Here is a 20,808-nt window from a genome sequence, read left to right on the forward strand (position 1 = left end):
CGCAGGGGAGTGGTGAGTCAAGGGACCTGATTCACAGCTTGAAAAAATTGGCTGGTGGGTGTAGAAAAGTTGGAAGACGGTAAAGGTGCAAGTGGGAAGGCCAGCTGAGCATCTGTGTTAGTAACACAGGTGAGATGAGATGGAGGCTTGGATCAGGGTCAGAGAGAAAATCAGGTGGGCATCAGATATAATATATTCTGGAGGTAGAATAACCTGAACTCGCCGATGAATTGGATGTGGAAGCTGAGGGGAGTGTCAAGATGTCCCTCAGGTTGTAGAACTTTCAAGTGATAGTTCAACAATTATATTCCGTATGGTTGTGGATTATTACCTAATCTGAGTTATTGATGGTAAATCATCTGCTGAATTCTAGGAAACATAGAAAATGAGGTTGAGTGTTATAGGATTTCATTTTATTTCTTGATCGTAAATATTTACAAATCAATTTATTGAATACATCAAATTTCTGCATCCCTTTTAACCTAAATCTAATTTCAACCTGAAAACATGTGGAATACAAATTTTCTGATTGTGGGCCCCTATCTGATGGGTTCCCAGCGCATCTAATACCCCAACTAGTTTACCCCCCAAATACTAAAATGGTTAACCCTTAACAGTTCAGTAGGGATTTATATATAGTAAAAGTCTTTTAAAATGAATTGCCTATTAGTTAACACAATAAAGTAGTTGGTGGGTATGTTTGTGCTCAGTAGTTGGTGATATGCATAGCACTGAGTCAGAGTACATTTCCTTCTGCACTGCAAACAAGTAAGTCATGAGATGATATGTCAAATACTCAAGCTACATCCAAATTGGACTCAAGTTGTTAGTGCCCCAGGTCACTCTGGGATGATGAAGGGCTACATGCTCAGGAAAGGTGGGAAGGTGATAGCGTGAAGATTGTGCTCTATACAATTGAGCATCATGGGCCCTGGCCCATCCTGGAGCCCAAGGGGTGAGCACACTCTGCATCCTCTTGTTAGTTCTTGTGCAGATTTAAACACTCATCATAGCACATTTTCAATTAGGGCAATGAATTTGGGGTAAACATTTCTGCATGTCACTATAGCAAATCTTCTTATAGAGAGAAATATAGCTATCCAGGGGTATCTGCAATTATTTATCAGGCTCTTCCCTGGTTGTAGATTTCATTTAGCTGCATCTGAGAGGAATGGCATTTTCTGGTTAATAAAGCTTTTCGATAGCTAGAGGTCAGGCTTCTCATACTCAGAACCACAAGTGCTCAATATGATGAAAAATGGACCTAGGTGCATCTCTCAAAGCACCAGAGAGAATGTCTACAAAGCAAGGTTTCATTCTTCCTTTTCCTTTCTAGATCCTAAAGGCAGCTATTTTTCCCGTAAAAATTAGGATAAGTTTTCAATAATATCTATCTTGTAATCCCAATGTACGTTATTAGCAATTTTGCATGATTAGTTCTGGAGATGTATAGATTATAATTTTTAAAAAATTTAAAATTCTATTTAAAAATTCTAGAAGTTTGAAGAGTTTTAAAAAACAAGATCAAAAAATGTACTTATATCGGTGACTTATGGCCATAGTGTTCTTTTCAGAAACCAAACACGTCAGTCCCTACAGCATGGCCGTGAGAGAAGATATTCCAGTCAGGCCTATAGTAAAAAAACCAGGACACGGGTCTGGGTTCCGGAGCTTCTTAAAGCAAAATAATGCTCTGGAAGCTCTTAAATTCCAAGCTTTGTGGTTCTCAGTGGCTGTAAGTAATATAAACAAAGTCTTTCAAGAGAAATTTCTAAAGCTTTTAATTTGATCTGAAAGCTTTGCATAAGCTCCAGATCCCAGGCCTTCCCGTGCCTTGGGAATCTCATTGCGACTTCCTAAGCACACTTGTCACTGTAGATTTCTGTCTTGTTGGGGGCTTCATGTTTTCATATTATATATTATATTATATTAATTATATAATATTATATTACATAACTTTTTGCTATTTCAGTTATTTAAAGGAATACTACATAACATCTTTCCTTTTTTTTTTTTTTTTTCTGCCAGGGTAAATACTTATGACTGTGGAGAAAAAATTTCAAGCTGGTTGTCAACGTTTTTTGGCCGTCCATATCATTTGATCAGACAAAGTTCAGACTTTCAAAGAAATGCAAGGAAGAAACGAGGCAAAGGTATCACATTTCGGATTGCTTCTTAGGGGACAGGCACTTGGGTTTAACCCTTGCAGACACGAAAATCAGCCCACAAAATGGATTGACAGGGCAACGTGCTCATGAACAGAAAGTAGGGGGGGTCAGCCTCTGGCAGAAGGGTGCTGTGGTGTCCCCCAGGTCAGCAGGACCCATGTGTGGTCTCCAGGATGAGCCCGAGGAGGCCGAGGGGGGCTTGCAGCCTCTGCTCAAGCTCTCTGCCTCAGTCCTGCATGTTTAGAAGCACAATTAAGTTTTGTTAAAGAAAAACATTGGTAGCTTGCTGTATACTAAGAAAATCTGGACTTCTAGTCTTGGTCCTGACACCAAGTAGTTGTTGAGACCTTGGCAAATCCTTGAACCCATTGGTGTTGAACTTCTGTAGAACTCGACGGCAGAACATTGTGACGGCATGTCATCTACTTAGATTTAAGGGTTTTGACAGTTTTTCCCGCCATAAGCTGTTGTGAGCGTAAAATGAGACAGCAGAGAAGAAAGTACTTTGAGCTAACAGTACCATATAGAAAGAGAGAGTTTTCAGGTGTCTGCTCAAATGTCACCTTCTCGGGGGAGCCTTGCCTGGCTGCCCTCCTTAGAACCAGGGCCCCTACCTGAACCTCCAGCTCATTCCCTGTTTTATTTTTCTCTGTGGCACTTTTCACATCCTATAGGCCATGCATTTGACTCAGTTATCCTGTTTATGTTCTGTCTTCCTTCTGTTAGATCATAAGCTCTGTGACGGAGGGGTTTTTCTCTGCTTTGTTCAGGGCTTAGAACAGACCTGGCACATAGTAGTTGCTCAGTAAATACCAGATGAATAAATGAATGGACTGGAGAGTTGCCACATTACTGGTTTGTGCAGGAATGACCTGGCTTAGTCACTAGCTCCCTGGGGGACTGGCTTGTAGATCTACACCTGGAGTGAGTCATGGTGGGCTTCAGGGAAGAGGTGAGTTTGGAGCTGCATCTTAACAGGAGAGTAGAAGTGTTCCAGGCAGAGAAAGGCAAGAAGATTACTGAGGAGCAGCATGGCAGAGCTTGGCATTTCATGGGTTCAGAGAAGGGTTTAGGAGGGTCAGACATGGGTAGGGGAGTGATGGGGCAGAGCTAGAGAGAAGAGATGAATGTGCTGCTGAGGAGTAAGTAAGCACTGTCTTCAGGTTGAAGAACTGAAGAATTCTACCCTGGGGAGTTTCATGATGCAGCTTGCATTAGAAAGACACCCCTGGTGAGGTGTGGAGGCTGCAAGGGAGAGGGAAATGAAGGAAGCAAAGAGTCCAGGCAGGAGGTGGCAGTGACTGTCCTAGTGGGAGATGGGACCTGGGTAGGCAAAGGTGGGAGCAGAATGAATCCGTTGGCTGCTCGATACAGGATCAGGAGTGTCAGCTTGTGAATATTATACTTCAAGGATGCCATTTACGGTGGAGAGGTCTCTGATGGTCTAGGTCTAGGCCTTTGAACATTTTTGTGTTGGTACACCTTAGAAGAAATTTTTTAAAGCTACACTACCTCTTTACGTTGTCATCTAAATTTAAAAAAAAAAAAAGTTGCAAAGGATGTGATTTCCAGCATATTGCAAATATACAGGCTTACTTTGGAGATACTGAGAGTTCGTTCCAGACCATTTCAATAAAGCAAGTCACAAAAATGTTTTGGTTTCCCAGTGCGTATAAAAGTTATGTTTACACTCTATTGTAATCTATTAAGTATGTAATAGCATTATGTCTAAAAATCAGTGTGCATAACTTAATTAGAAATACTTTTTGGCTAAAAAACTCTAACCATTATCTGAGCCTTCAGCAAGTCATAGTAACATCAGAGATCGCTGATCACAGATCACTATAACAAATATAATAATGAAAAAGTTTGAAATATTGTGAGAACTACCAAAATGCAACACAGAGATATGAAGTGAGCAAATGCAGTTGGAACAATGGTGCAATGGATTTGCTCGATGCAGTGTTGCCACAAACATTCAATTTGTAAAAAACTTAATACCTGTGAAGTACTTGCGAGGCATGATAAAGTGAAATGCAATAAAACAATGTACGCCTGTAGTCATTTAAAATTAAAACTTGTACATTGCCCTTTTAAATATAAACCAGTGGAGTCTCAATACCATAGTGATTTGAGTCTTATGAGTATTAACTTAAAAATATGTGTATAAACAAACTGTTTTTTAAGGTACAGAAATTTTCTTTCTTTCATTTTCTTTCTTCAACTTGTATTTCCATTCCACTTCCTTGAAGGAATTTTATCTTAGTGTTATATATTTTATGCTTGAAACTCTTTCCTTGATCACCCTATCATATTTATCTGAAACTAAAATTATATATAAATTGAAATGTATAAAATTTCTTAAAGTTTCCTGTGATTGTAGAGTCTCAGTGTTAGGAAATTTTTCCTAGGTTGAGTTCTTATCATAGTTTTTAATAGTACACAGTTGATCAAAGCAACAAAAGTATATTATAAATTTCAAAAAATAGTTATTAAACATAAAGAGAAAAAAATAGTGGAAAATGAATCTCTTAATGAGATGGCTGGTCACCTGTGATTAATTCCCACGTCCATGAATGACTGTCACCTATCATCAGAATAGCTGGTGTTCAGCACTGGTTCTCTTCTGAAGAATCTTATTTAAGTCAGTAAACAGCTGGGGATGAAGGTGTTTGGTTAACGCGCTGTCACTCAAACCTTTCTTCTGAGGCACAGGGATCTAACATCAAGATGACTTTAATCATCTGTCACTTGACAACTTAATTAGTTCCGGCAGTTTTGTGGTTAGCAAAGAAATGGAACCCATCTGACCTACAGGAGGATCAGTCACCCAAGCTTGAGAGACTTTTATTTTCTCAGCACAGACCCCAGGGTTTTGAACTGGTCTTTTGTTTTCCACCCTGGAGATTTTTAGCCCCCAGGGCCAATGCGCCATTTGCCCTGTGAAGGGTGAGAAGGGCCTTTTGTGGAGGGGCCTGGGATTGCACCTCACTGCTCCGGCAGAGCCATTTTAGCAAAGAAGACATGGAAATAGAGAATCTGTAAGCGATTCTCTTGGAAGTGTCCATTCTCGGGTACTCTGGGGTCCACAGGCCTAGTTCAGAGACAGCTCACTAGGTTTTGGCCCGGCCAGCCTTTATCATCAACATCTTGTATAAAGACAGCTATGGCCCAAAAAGTGGGAGCTGGAAGCTGGGTGATGGGCTGCAGTAGTTCTGGAGGCCCTTGATATTTTCTTCCACTCTTTTTTCTTTTTCTTTTCAGTAGTTTTAAAACTTGTATTATTTATTTCTAAAGTCAATATTACACACTTGCCCGAGGGCAGAACCCAGCTTCTCCCTGACTAGATTCACTGACCAGATTCAGAAGATCTCACTGGGCCTGTGACCCTCATCAAGGCCCTTCTTCTTGCTTGGGGAAGGGCCCCCCCCACCCCCCCCACCCCCGCCACCTCCTCACCTCCGCCCTGCAGCCCCATCTCTCCTCCTCTAAGTGTTGCCTCCAAGTTTCCTTTGCTGGAAGAATTTAACTTCAGCATTTTATTATTTTTTTCCAGATTATCAACAGCATATTCTAGAAGCTTATGTTCTTTCTGTTTTTGAGAAGTTTGAGCCATGCTTAGAACATTTTTTATTTCCAGGGCACCATTTTCTTCCCTTTAGAAACAGTCCCTAATATTTAAAAATGCAAGTCTTCCATTCAAGTACTAATCAGGCCAGGAATTCTACTCAATATTCTGTAATAACCTATATGGGAAAAGAATCTGAAAAAGAATGAATATATGTATACGTATAGCTGAATCACTTTGCTTACACCTGAAACTAACACAACATTGTAAATCAACTACACTCTATTATAAGATAAAAATTAAATTTAAAGAATGCAAGTCAATGGAAGCATGATTCATTTGCATTCCAAGAAAGCAACTCTTCTTTTCTAATTTATTTTATCTTAATTTTTAAATTTAGGTATAATTGACATACAACATTATATTAGTTTCAGGCATACAACATAATAATTTGACACTTGTATATATTGCAAAATGATCATCACGATAAATCCAGTTAATATCCATCATCACACAGTTACAAATTTTTTTCTTATGATGAGAACTTTCAAATATGCAATACAGTATTATTAACTGAAGTCACCACACTAGACATTACATCCCCAGGACTTATTTATTTTATAAGTGGAAGTTCGTACCTTTTAACCTTCACCCATTTTGCCAAACCCCGCCACCCCCCCCCCCACCTCTGGCAACCACCAGTCTGTTCTCTGGATCTATGAGCTTGTTTTGTTTTGTTTTAGATTCCGTATCTAAGTGAGATTATACAGTATAGGACTTTCTCTGTCTGACTTTTCACTTAGCATAATACCCTCAAGGTCCATCCATGTTGTCGTTAAATGGCGAGATTTCATTTTTTTTTATGGCTGAATAATATTCCACTGTGTATGTATACCACATTTCCTTAACCATTTATCCATCAGTGGACACTTAGGTTGTTTCCCTCTCCAGCAACTCTTCTTTTAAATACTCCATCACTTTTAGATCAATCTGCTTGTACAACAGCCACCCTCTCTCTGGTGAATGAGGCACAGTATCTGCTGATAAACAGATCCAGTGTTTTGGAACTTCAGCAGCAATTAAGCACCAGGTAAGATCCCTGTACTATTTGCTATTTACCTTGGGAATAGCAGACAGGTGTAACTACTTGCCCCTGGGAGTGAGCTGGTCACCTCCCTAGGGAGAAAAGGTCTGCGAATCATGAGTCCAGACCCTTCATTGAGAAACTGAGGCCCAGAGAAGTCACAAAACTTTTTAAGCCAGTTTCCCTTAATCTTTTAGAGGGTTCTCTTTTATCTTCCAATGTCCTTCTTGATGCCCTCAGGATGCTTGGCGGAGAATCCCAACCCTCATTTTTAATCATTTCAATTCTTAAACATTTAGTTGAATGTAATCGCCAGCAATTGGACCCACTTTTTTTTTTTTTTTTTTTTTTTTTCCTGTACGCGGGCCTCTCACTGTCGTGGCCTCTCCCGTTGCGGAGCACAGGCTCCGGACGCGCAGGGTCAGCGGCCATGGCTCACAGGCCCAGCCGCTCCGCGACACGCGGGATCCTCCCAGACCGGGGCACGAACCCGTGTCCCCTGCATCGGCAGGCGGACTCTCAACCACTGCGCCACCAGGGAAGCCCCCTGGACCCACTTTTGGTGCCCACTCTCCCACTGTCCCCTGGCCCCTAGGAGCCTTGCATTACTTCCACACTCATTTTGAGTGAAAAGAAGAGTGGTTATGAAAGCTTTTAAAGTTGTAATTGTAGATACTATTTGTTTGTATCATCAGACAGAACTAGCACCCTTGCCTGCTCACTCCCACCCAGGGATCTCCCAAGGGTCCTGGAAAAGTCAGCTCTAGAAAGGGTCTTGGTTGGTTCAAGCCCCCTCATTGTCCTTCAGAGGAAATTGAAGTCCCAAGATAATCAGACAATTGGGGCAAAAAAGAAAAATCACCCAGCTCTTACGTAAGAGTTGGGACCGGCAGATCATTCATGGTCCACACCTGTCAACACCATGAGCTGGGGCTCCTGTGACGCTCACGTGCCCTGTGGTCCTGGGCACATGTGTGCACATGCACAAACATGTACACATATAGCTTAATAAAAACTACAAAATGGACTGTTTGTAGTAATTCCTGCTTATAGTCATTGGCAAAAACACACAACAGTGTTCCCTTGCCGAGGTCCAGGCTGCCCTCTTTAGGAGCTGAAGTGTGATGCCTGGTCCCTGGGCGTTCACTGAGTTTTCCCGGTACTGAGTGACCCCCTTCCTCAGGTACCCTGGGCCCTGGAAGGAGCAGGTCTGCAGTTTTCTGGGATTCTTGGTGTGGAAAGAGAGGAGGTGGGGACAGGCTTGCTGCAGCCCTGGTTCCTGCAGTCCTGGTTTAGTGCAGAGCTGACAAGCAGGAGGTAGGAAGGCCAGGTGGTCAAAGGTAGGAGAAACAGCCTGTGGTTAGTACACAGCGTCCCTGGTTCTGTTTTCAAATTTGCTGGATGATATTGTCTCCATGCGGGCCATGGTAGCTTTTCATAAAACTTTCCCTATTAAAAAGCACAAAGGGAGTTTTGTTTGTTTGTTTGTTTATAACCTGGAGGGTAAATCCAGAATCAAAGGATTTTAGGACTGGAAAGTGCTAACCCTCTCATTTCCCACAAGGGCCCTGCAGTCCTCATCGATTGTGGGTGTTGCACATAGTTACTGGCAAAGCTGGACTTGGGTATCCTGGTCCCTGGCTTTTCACATGCCAGGGGCTTTGAGATACAGACATGGGACCCCTTACTCTCCCCCAGTGTCTTTCAGTTCTGTCTCCAGGGTAAATTCCAGTCATGCTCAAGGATTTCCCTCCCTCCAAACTTCAAAAACTTTTATTAAAGTACAACAAAGTGCAAAAATCATAAGTACATAGTTTAGTGAATGTTTACAGATGTATATACCCACGTAACCACCATCCAGATCAAGTAGAGAACATTTCTAGAACCATAGACCCCTTCCTCATGTCCCTTCTTGGTCAACCCCACTGAAGGTTGCCACTATTATGCCTTCTTTCACCCTAGACAGTTTCGCCTTTTCTTAAACTCAATTTAATGGGATCATACAGTGTGTTCCTCTGTTGAAGTTTGCAGATGCTTTTTCAGTGCTTTTTTACCTTAGGGGAGGGCGTGCATGGAGGTGCAGGGAGCTGTTTAATGGTAACTGGTGCTAATAAACAAAAATTTTAAACAAGAATTACAAAAATAGCATATGCTTAGTTAAAACTGCAAACGGGATGGAAGCTAGGAAATAAAATTTTTAATCGAGATACAATTGACATGCAACATTATATTAGTTTCAGGTGTACAACATGATTCTATATTTGTATATACTGAGAAATGATCACAGTTAAGTCTAGTAAACATCTGTCATCACACATAGCTGGAAATTTTTTTTTAAAGATTGTTTATTTCTTTTTTTAATAAATTTATTTATTTATTTATTTTTGCCTGTGTTGGGTCTTCATTGCTATGCGCAGGCTTTCTCTAGTTGTAGAGAGCGGGGGCTACTCTGTTATGGTGCTCAGGCTTCTCATTGCAGTGGCTTGTCTTTGTTGTGGAGCACGGGCTCTAGTCATGTGTGCTTCAGTAGTTGTGGCACATGGGCTCAGTAGTTGTGACTTGCGGGCTCTAGAGTGCAGACTCAGTAGTTGTGGCGCATGGGCTTAGTTGCTTCAGGGCATGTGGGATCTTCCTGGACCAGGGATTGAACCCGCGTCTCCTGCGCTGGCAGGTGGATTCTTAACCACTGCACCACCAGGGAAGTCCTGCAAAATTTTTTTCTTTTTATGAGTACTTAAGATTTATTCTCTTAATACCTTTTAAATATGCAATACAGTCATTTTTTAGACAATACAGTATTATTAACTATAGTTGCCATGCTATACATTACATCCCCATGACTTGTTTATTTTATAACTGGAAGTTTGTACCTTTTGACCCCTTTCACCCATTTTGCCCACCCTTCTCCCCACCCCTGGCAACCACCAATCGGTTCTCTATAGGAAATAAATATTAAAACCTCCCATGTATACTCTATGTTGCTTTATGATGTTCTAATATCCAAAAAGAGTGTGAGCTCTTGATACTTTTTAGGTCCTTGATAATTAAGCCTGTTGACAGTCTTTAAATGCCTTGTCCTGACTCTGTAGAATTGGTATTTTCTCATAAGTTTATTCACTCGATCCCAGTTCACTTGGTTTCCAAAGTTCTTCATCTCTTCAGCAAAGATCTACTCACCCATTGCACTGCCTCTTGTGGGCTTCTCCATGGAGATGGGACCACATTTCAGGGAGATCACGGAGGTCTGTCCAACAGATGTGAGTCTCTTGGCCTTGCACTCATGATAAAAGCTTGTTCTGATCATCAAAGCCTCAGGCCAGAGTACAATTGATGAACTCAGGCATCGAGTGGTAGAAATGTTGAATTATTACAATAGTGCAGTTGTCCACCCTTCCCCACCTTTTCTCTTTTGGGTATGTCTTAAACAGTGATGAGAATGGAAAGGAAGAATTATTCCCAGTGAACAATCTCATCTCGCGTTTCCGTGCCAATATTATTACCAGTGGAACAAGGGCTTTTGAAGAAGAGAAATGGGATGAAATTTCAGTTGGTTCCTTGCATTTCCAGGTAAGTTCCCAGGAGTTCTATTATCCTTCCTCAAGGGTTGCCAATGGGGATTGACCTCAGTCCTAGGCCGGGATGGTAGCAGGTAGCAGGGAATCCCATGCCCCATCACGTGCCCCACCCCCACCAGGCGTTGACTCTTACCCACAAAATCTCAGCAGAAGGGTATGTGACACCTGCATCCTGGGGTGCCCCTTGGAATGATCCATCCCTCCTTCCTCCGAGGAGGGCAGCAGTTTCACGTGGGGAAGAGAGAACGTACAGGTGATGAAGGTACAGACTTTGTTGCCGTGTCTAGGCTTCAACTCTGTTTCTTGGAATGCTTGTGTCTATGAGAACGTCCTCCTCCTGAAACCTGCTGGATTTTCTCGCTGTCTGGAGCTTGTGGAGGAGGACCCAGATGCCTCATGGTCCTTCAGTGCCCATGGTGACTGTACCTTCTCCCCATGCTCTCTCGCTTCTGGCCTCGTTGGCAGCTGGGGGGCAGCTTGCAGTTAGAGGCGAAGCCTCCAGGATGCCCTCCCTCCCCAGGCTTTGGGCTCCCCAAACCTGAAGTCTTCAGCTAACATCTACATTCCTCCTTAGGGCAGATAAGGCCCCCGAGACCTGATCCTCCGGCCTCTCCCATCTCCCCGAGCTCATCACCCCTCCCCTTCTGCCTGCCCTGTAGACCTTCTCTCCATTCCCTAAACAAGCCAAGCTTCCTGCCTTAGCACCTTAGCCCTGCTGTCCATTCCACATGGAGCACTTTTCCTCCAGCTCCTATAGGGTCTCAGCTCAGATGTTACCTCCTTGGAAAGGTTGTTCCTGACCCACCACAAGGTCACACTCTGCACAGTGTCTCCTTATTTCTTCAGAGCATACGAGGGTGGGGACCAAGTCTGTTTAGTCCCTGCTGTTCCTCTGGGGTCTAGGACAGTCCTTACCCAGAGTAAGTGCTCCAAACTGCTGATGGAATGAATGGGCAGAAAAGCTATGGAATAGCTGGGGACAGAAGGATGGGTCATCTGCACAGGATGTCCCCAGTTCTTCAGTGGGGAATGAAATTATCTTAATAACAGTAATTAGCCAGTTGTATAAACTGATTGTAATAGGGCTACTGCACTCAAATGGAACATCACTCTAACTTCCAGGAAAGCGGTAAACAATAATTTCACCCTTAATGAAGGATTTCAGAGGTCTGGGGTTTGGGGTAGGGATAAACTGCGTGGCACCAATAGAAGAAAAAGATGTCCAAAAGATCTTTGTTACCCATTTAACTCTCCAAGCTTCCTCTTATCCTGGAAGCTGCTCCCCCTTGAAAGAATTATCTCTTTTCTCTTCCACAGACCTCTCTGGCACCAGCCTTCTGTCATTCCACTCAATCCTCCATCCTGGCTGACTCTTCTTCATTTTCTGTTGCTGTGTCCCTGCCTTGCTATAAAAGCACCTGCTCTCAGGGTACATGCCCAGTAATGGATTGCTGGGTCATATGGTAATTCTATTTTTAGTTTTTTAAGGAACCTCCATACTGTTCTCCATAGTGGCTGTACCAATTTGCATTCCCACCAACAGTGCAAGAGGGTTCCCTTTTCTCCACACCCTCTCCAGCACTTACTGTTTCTAGATTTTTTGATGATGGCCATTCTGACCGGTGTGAGATGATATCTCATTGTAGTTTTGATTTGCATTTCTCTAATGATTAATGATGTTGAGCATTCTTTCATGTGTTTGTTGGCAATCTGTATATCTTCTTTGGAGAAATGTCTATTTAGGTCTTCTGCCCATTTTTGGATTGGGTTGTTCAAAAAGAGTCATGTACCAAAATGTTCATTGCAGCTCTATTTATAATAGCCAGGACATGAAAGCAACCTAAGTGTCCATCAACAGGTGAATGGATAAAGAAGATGTGGCACATATATACAATGGAATATTACTCAACCATAAAAATAAACGAAATTGATTTATTTGTAGTGAGGTGGATGGACGTAGAGTCTGTCATACAGAGTAAAGTAAGTCAGAAAGAGAAAAACAAATACCGTATGCTAACACATATATATGGAATCTAAGAAAAAAAAAAAAAAGGTCATGAAGAACCTAGAGGTAAGACGGGAATAAAGACACAGACCTACTAGAGCATGGACTTGAGGACACGGGGAGGGGGAAGGGTAAGCTGTGACAAAGTGAGAGAGTGGCATGGACATATATACACTACCAAACGTAAAATAGATAGGTAGTGGGAAGCAGCCGCATAGCACAGGGAGATCAGCTTGGTGCTTTGTGACCACCTAGAGGGGTGGGATAGGGAGGGAGATGCAAGAGGGAAGAGATATGGGAACATATGTATATGTATAACTGATTCACTTTGTTATAAAGCAGAAACTAACACACCACTGTAAAGCAATTATACTCCAATAAAGATGTTAAAAAAGAAAAAAAAAGGGCTTCCCTTGTGGCGCAGTGGTTGAGAGTCGCCCTGCCGACGCAGGGGACACGGGTTCGTGCCCCGGTCCGGGAAGATCCCACATGCCGCGGAGTGGCTGGGCCCGTGAGCCATGGCCGCTGAGCCTGCGCGTCCGGAGCCTGTGCTCCGCAACGGGAGAGGCCACAGCCGTGAGAGGCCCGCGTACCGCAAAAAAAAAAAAAGCACCTGCTTTTACACATCCTGCCTGGTACAGAGTAGGCACTAAGTATATGATAGATAGAGAGAGGGAGAAATAAAGGAAGAAAAGAAGGAAAAGAGAAAGCACTACAACTAGACCAGGATCACTGTCAGAAACTTACCTTGTAACAAGTAAGTTGTAAGGTACCTGGGTACATGAATACAAGAAGGACTCTAAAAACACCTTTCTGAGATGCTTTGCTTTCTTTAGGTCATGCTACTTAATAAACATCAATTAATGAAAGTTAAAATATGCATGCCCTTTGACCCAATAATTTCACTCATAGAAATCTATTCCATAAAAAATACTGTGACAAATATGCAAAGATATTTTACAAAATTACTCATTGCAATACTTTATAAATATGAAAAATTGGAGAACATCCTAAATATCCATAAAAGGGAAGGTTTTTTTTTTTTTTTTTTTTGCGGTACGCGGGCCTCTTACTGTTGTGGCCTCTCCCGTTGCGGAGCACAGGCTCCGGACGCGCAGGCTCAGCGGCCATGGCTCACGGGCCCAGCCGCTCCGCGGCATGTGGGATCTTCCCTGACTGGGGCACGAACCCGTGTCCCCTGCATCGGCAGGCGGACTCCCAACCACTGCGCCACCAGGGAAGCCCAAAAGGGAAGTTTTTAAAAATTAATTTTTATTGAAGTGTAGTTGATTTACAATATTATGTTAGTTTCTACTGTACAGCAAAATGAATCAGCTATACATACACATATATCCCCTCTTTTTTGGATTTCCTTCCCATTTAGGTCACCACAGTGCATTAAGTAGAGTTCCCTGTGCTGTATATATGTTCTCATTAGTTATCTATTTTATACATAGTATCAATTATGTATATATGTCAATCCCAAACTCCCAGTTCCTCCCACCCACCCCCCTTCCCCCTTGGTATCCATATGTTTGTTTTCTACATCTGTGTCTCCATAAAAATGAAGTTGATTAAATAAAGTACAATACATCCATACAGTGTTGTCCTGTGCAGGCATTAAAAAGTATAAGCTATAGTTAATAATGTGCCTTTCAAAAAGTAAATGCTAAATTAGGAATCTGGGATTAACAGATACATGCTAATATATATAAAATAAACAACAAGGACTTACTGTATAGCACCGGGAACTATACTCGATATCTTGCAATAACCTATAATGGAAAAGAATCTGGAAAAAGAATATATTTATATTATATATTTATATTCTTATTATACTATATATAAATATTATATAACATAAATATGAATATTATATTTATATAAATATATATTATATTATATATATATTTATGTAATTTATATTTTTTTCAGATCACTGTGCTGTGTACCTGAGACATTGTAAATCAACTATACTTCAATTAAAAATTTTTTTTAAGTAAATGCTTAAGAGATGTTTGTTGGTGATAATACTCAGTGCTGAAGTAGTTGCAATGTGGAAAGATCTAACACATCTCTTTTGGAAAGCAATTTTTCACTGGATATCATCAAGTCATAAAAGGTTTATACTTGTTGACTTTATAATCTCCTTTTGGGAGATTTAGCCTAAAGAAAAATTCAAACAGGAAAGAGAGTTATGTGAATTAAGACCTTTATTGCAAAATTATTGATTACAGCAAAGCATTAGAAATTATGCACATGGCTTCAAAGGAGAAGAGCTAAGCGCATCAACCCATGGGAATGCCAGGCCATGGTGAAAACTGCAAAATCCGGGGATGAGATAGCTGTCTGCGAACGGACACTGAACAATGTCCGTTATGTATTGTGGAGTAATTAAAAAAGAGAAAGAAAGCCAGCAGCTCTCAGCTCTCAGCGAGTGTGTTTCACAGGGGCGCGTGTGACTGTGTGAGCTACTTGCTGCAGTCTCGCAGTCTCGAGCGATCTGTGGCCACGAGAGCAGCAGCGCAGGGTGTGTGGCTGTCCATCTTCTCCCAGTATGCCCTCCAATCAGTTCTTTTCTTCCCTGGAGGAAGCCCAGCATTCCCTGATAACCACCTGTGAGTCACAACCACTCTTCGTTTTCTTCAAAGCCCTGATGCAGTAGCCTTTAAGCTGATAAACGAATGTGGGTGATTCCCTAGCGGGCATTGGGAAGAGGCGGCACTTCCTGGCTCCGCGCAGTTTGAGTATTTCTCTGTGAGTCTGAAATTGGCTGTTTACAACGATTCTTCCTGGACCCAGATTCCTCCCTGCAGAGTGTGACAGCCTGGTCACTTTCATGGCAACGCTGTCTTTTCCCTTCTCACCTCCCAGGTTTTGGGACCTTGTCACAGATGCCAGATGATTTGCATCGATCAGCAAACTGGGCAGAGAAACCGAAATGTTTTCCAAAAGCTTTCTGAGAGGCGAGAGAGAAAGGTAAGCATGATTGCTAAAAATGACACCCCATTTTAAGTTCCTGATGCATTGTCTACACCAGAACTAATCCTTAATAGTGCTGAGTAATTTTCAGAAGTCGGAAAACGTTGTAAGGCTGTTGGGCTACCATCAAGATGCAGACCTTATCCGCGACACTGTCTTATTTTTCCTTTCCATTCATTTCCTCACTATTTTTATGACATGTATCTTTGATGCTTTCAAATCTTGTTGAAGAGATATGGAGTATAGATAAGAAATAGTTTTAAAAAAAAAGTGGGGGGGACTTTCCTGGTAGTCCAGTGCTTAAGACTCTGTGCTTGCACTGCAGGGGGCACGTGTTCCACCCCTGGTCTGCGAACTAAGATACCACATGCTGTACGGTGCACCCAAGGGGGAAAAAAAGAGAGAAATAGTAAATAAGTAAAGTAATTCTATTGTCTCAATCATTATTTTCTTCGCCACAGAAATCTCATGAAGAATAAAAATGCCTTATGGTGAATAGGGTAGCTGCATAGAAAATAAATTCCACTATACTAAGTTTGTAAGTCATCTTCTTGAGGGCTAAAATGACTAAGTGTTGTTGTGGATCCCAGATTATAAAAGCTGAACTTCTAAGAGATTGATTCATTAGGAACATCCATTTATTTCCGGGCTTGCACTTTCTGTGAGGACTTTTGGTTTGCAAAGAATTCCAGGAAGCCAAATAAGCAATCAGGCTGCACAGAACAATTCTTGAAAATTAACAGAAATAATGCAAGCATTTCATCTCTTCCCAGTAATAAACTGGCAAGTTAACTCATGGTAAAATGTTCTGCATCGTTTCCTGTGTTTCTCCAAAACCAGAGCTTTGTTTCACAGTATTTGATTGACAAAACTCTCCTTACGGATATGGATAGGTATGGTCTGCAGAGCTGTTGCGCTTGAGTATTATACCAACAAGTCTGTTTGCTCAGCTATGGCAGGCCGTGCCAGCTGGGGACGTGGGGACCTGGAGCCTGCCCCATGCAGGTTGCCAGGAGAGAGGATGTGTGCGCACAATACTATGGTACATGGAAGTGGTATTTCTCAGCATCACAATAATTCTTGTGCATAAATCTTTTTATTTTTTAAATTTGGAATAATTTTAGATTTACAGAAAAATTGCAAAGATAGTACAGAGAGTTCCTGTGTACTCTTCACCTATATGTACACAAATATTAAGGAATTAATTTATCCCAAGTCCCTAGCTTGGGGCCTGGAACGTAGTGGTGGCCAACTGATGTTATCACAGATCTGGGAGCACATCACATACTCCAAAGTGTTGTTACTGGCTCACTTGCATTGATGGCAAACGTTTTTTGTTTTTGTTTTAATTTAACTTTTATTTTATATTGGTGTAGAGTTGACTTACAGTGTTGTGTTTGTTTGAGGTGGACAGCAACTTGATTCAGTTATACATATCCATATATCTATTCTTTTTCTGATTCTTTCCCCATTTAGGTTATTACAGAGTGCCAAGTAGAGTTCCCTGTGCTGTAGAGCAGGTCCTTGTTGATGATCTGTTTTATATATATATTAGTGTGTATATGTTAATCCCAACCTCCTAATTTATCCCTCCGCCCCCCCCGCTTCCCCCCCCAACCATAAGTTTCTTTTCTAAGTCTGTGAGTCTGTTTCTGTTTTGTCAAGTAGTTCATTTGTATCCATTTTTAGATTCCATCTATAAGTGATCCTATGATATTTGTCTTTCCCTGTCTGACTTAGTTCAGTTAGTATGATCATCTCTAGGTCCGTCAGTGTTGCTGCAGATGGCGTTATCTCATTCCTTTTCATGGCTGAGTAATACTCCATTGTCTATATGGACCACATCTCCTTTATCCATTCATGTGTTGATGGACATTTTGGTTGCTTCCATGTCTTGGCTATTGCAGATAGAGCTGCAATGAACCTTGGGGTGCATATGTCCTTTCAAATCATGGCTTTCTCTGGATATACGCCCAGGAGTGGGACTGCTGGATCATACTGGTAGCTCTATTTTTAGTTTTTTAAGGAACCTCTATACTGTTCTCCACAGTGGCTATTATCAATTTCCACTCTCACCAACAGCATAGGAGGGTTCCCTTTCTCCATGCCCTCTCCAGCTCTCACTGTTTGTAGGGTTTTATTTTAAAATTAATTTTTATTGGAGTATAGTTGCTTTACAATGTTGTGTTAGTTTCTACTGTACAGCAAAATGAATCAGCTATACATATCCATATATCCCCTCTTTTTTGGATTTCCTTCGCATTTAGGTCACCACGGTGCATTAAGGAGAGTTCCCTGTGCTATATCGTATGTCCTCATTAGCTCTCTATTTTATACATAGTATCAATAGTATATATGTATCAATCCCAATCTCCCAATTCCTCCCACCCCACCCCCTTCCCCGCTTGGTATCTATACATTTGTTTTCTACGTCTATGTCTCTCTCTCTGCTTTGCAAAAAGGATAATTTATACCAGCAGTCCCCAACCTTTTTGGCACCAGGGACCGGTTTCGTGGAAGGCAGTTTTTCCATGGATGGGGATGGGAGACACCGGGATGGTTCAGGCAGTAATGTGAGCGGGAGCGATGGGGAGCGATGGGGAGCGGCAGATGAAACTTTGCTCGCTCACCCGCTGCTCACCTCCTGCTGTGTGGCCCTGTTCCTAACAGACTGCGGACTGCTACTGGTCCGCGGCCCAGGGGTGGTGGACCCCTGGTCTATACCATTTTTCTAGATTCCACATATATGTGTTAATATATGATATTTGTTTTTCTCTCTCCGATGATGGCAAACCTTGAGTAGACTTACACAACTCTTCATTTTCGACCTCCCATCCTTATTCTGGAGAATTTGGAGAATTTAATTTACGTCACGCATTCTTATAGAAAATGCTGAGTTTTGCCCGTATTTTCACAAAATGGTTTTTACATCAGGGAACAGAGCAGAAATCGGCCTGACCGTGGTCAGAGGCCCAGAAGAGGAAGAAGCCCTCCTGTGGGAAACTCAGGGTACACAGGAAGGAGAAAATAATAGGTCCAGCAATAAAGAGGTACAGGCTAACTATCGGGAAAGAATACTTTAAAATGAGAATCTGTGTGGTCTAGGATATTAGGATTCTCCTTGTTTCTCACTACCTTCTACTAAATGACAGACAGGACATATCAAGTCCCAGTACATGTTTTTAAAGATCTGACTTAATTTTAGTGGAACATTATTATTTACAAAAGTATTTTAACTGCTAAAATAATCTAACTTCTGTTGTTACTGTTTTGTTCACAGGTGAACTTTGGGCTGTACCTGATGCATACCTCTTTGGATTTATCTTCTCCATGTTACCTGTCTGTAGGATCTCAGGTGCTCCCTGTGTTGAAAGAAAACATAGAACACTATGATTTACCTGCTTCTGAGAAACAGCAGGAAGTTATCTCCTAAAGTTTTTTTCAGCATATATTAAAATTTCTCTTTTACAACTATCTCCATTCTTTTCTTTCTTCCAGTTTTGCTGAGATGTAATTGACATACAGCACTGTGTAAGTTTAAGGCATACAGCATGATGATTTGACTTATATACATCATGAAATGATTACCCTAGTAAGTTTAGTGAATCGTCTCACATAGATATAAAATTAAAGAAATAGAAAACAATATGTAACTTTTCCTTGTGAAGGGAACTCATAGGATTTACTCTCCTAAATTTCATACATAACATACAGCAGTGTTCATTGTATTTATCATGTTGTACATTACATCCCTGCTACTTATTTATCTAATAACTGGAAGTTTGTACCTTTTGACTTCCTTCATCCAATCCCCCACCCACCTCCCCCCTCTGGTAACCACAAATCTGATCTCTTTTTCTATGAGTTTGTTTGTTTGTTCTGAAGTATAATTGACCTACAATGTTATGTTAGTCCCCAGTACACAACAGAGTGATTCAATATTTCTATACCTTTCAAAATGATCATCAGGATAAGTCTAGATGTGATATGTCATCATACAAAGATATTACATAATTATTGACTATATTCCCCACACTGTACATTTCATAACCATGACTCATTTATTTTGCAACTGAAAGTTTGTACCTCTTAATTTCCCTCACCTGTTTCTCTCCTCCTCCCACCCCCGCCCCCCGCTTCTGGCAACTACCTGTTTGTTCTCTGTATCTATGACTCTGTTTCTGTTTAGTTATGTTTGCTCATTTGTTTTGTTTTTCAGATTCCACATATAAGTAAAATCATATAGTATTTGTCTTTCTCTGTCCAATTTACTTCACAATTACCATAGTATCCTAAGTCCATCCATGTTGTCAAAAATGGCAAGATTTCATTCTTTTTTATGTCTGAGTAATATTCTATTGTATATATGTACCATATCTCTTTATCCATTCAACTTAGGTTGCTTCCATATCTTGGCTATTGTAAATATGCTGGAATGAACATTGGGATGCAAATATCTTTTTGAATTAGTGTTTTCATTTTCTTTAGATAACAATTCAGGAGTAGAATTGCTGGATCATATGGTAGTTCTATTTATAATTTTTTTTTTTTTTTTTTTTTTTATGCAGTACACGGGCCTCTCACTATTGGGGCCTCTCCCGTCACGGAGCACAGGCTCCGGATGCGCAGACTCAGCGGCCATGGCTCAGCGGCCATGGCTCATGGGCCCAGCCACTCCACGGCATGTGGGACCTTCCCGGACCAGGGCACAAACCCGTGTCCCCTGCATCGGCAGGCGGATTCTCAACCACTGTGCCACCAGGGAAGCCCCTCTATTTATAATTTTTTGAGGAACCTCTATATTGTTTTCCATTGTGGTTGTACCAATTTACATTCCCATCAATAGTGCACAAGGGTTGCCTTTTCTCCATATCTTCATCAGCACTTGTAATTTGTTTGCCTTTTTGATGATGGCCATTCTGACATGTATGAGGTGATATCTCATTGTGGTTTTGATTTGCATTTCCCTGATGATTAGTGGTGTTGAGCATCTTTTCTTTCTTTCTTTTCCTTTTCTTTCTCTTTTTTCTTTTTTTTTTGGCTTATAAACAACAGATATTTATATTTCACAGTTCTGGAGACTGGCAGTCCAAGGTCAAGGTGCTTGCAGATTCAGTGTCTGGTCAGGCCCCTCTTCCTGTTCACAGCCAGCTCCTTCTTCCTGTGTCCTCACCTAGTAGAAGGGGTGAGGGAGCTCTCTGGGGTCTCCTTTATAACGGCACCAATTCCACTGATAGGGACGGAGCATCTTTTCATGTGCCTGTTGGCCATCTATGTCTTCTTTGGAAAAGTGTCTACTCAGGTGCTCTGCCCATTTTTTAATCAAGGGCTTTTGTTTGTTTGTGTGTTTATGTTGCATTGTATGAACTCTTTATATACTTTGGATATTAACCCCTTATTGGATACATCATTTGCAAATATCCTCT

The 20,808-nt window shown here is 41.5% G+C and overlaps 1 protein-coding gene across 7 annotated transcripts in view; it reads left to right on the top strand.

Annotated features, from left to right (window-relative positions):
* MOCOS (molybdenum cofactor sulfurase) overlaps positions 1-18,921 on the top strand; it is a 57,608-nt gene extending 38,687 nt beyond the window's left edge. For 2 of the 7 annotated variants that reach the window (XM_082667404.1, XM_082667406.1), the window contains exons 11-15: positions 2,029-2,153; positions 6,721-6,826; positions 10,249-10,387; positions 15,275-15,379; positions 18,663-18,921. In XM_082667404.1, the coding sequence (XP_082523530.1) occupies positions 2,029-2,153; positions 6,721-6,826; positions 10,249-10,387; positions 15,275-15,379; positions 18,663-18,815 (628 nt within the window). In that variant the 3' untranslated portion in view covers positions 18,816-18,921. Of the gene's footprint in view, positions 1-2,028; positions 2,154-6,720; positions 6,827-10,248; positions 10,388-11,712; positions 11,859-14,335; positions 15,012-15,051; positions 15,158-15,274; positions 15,380-18,662 lie in introns of those variants that run through there. The other 5 variants (XR_014297519.1, XR_014297521.1, XM_082667405.1 and 2 more) reach the window with 5 other exon arrangements.
* The last annotated feature ends 1,887 nt before the right edge of the window (positions 18,922-20,808 follow it).

This window comes from Grampus griseus, assembly GCF_964374135.1.
Source record: "Grampus griseus genome assembly, chromosome: 12".
NCBI lineage: Eukaryota > Metazoa > Chordata > Mammalia > Artiodactyla > Delphinidae > Grampus > Grampus griseus.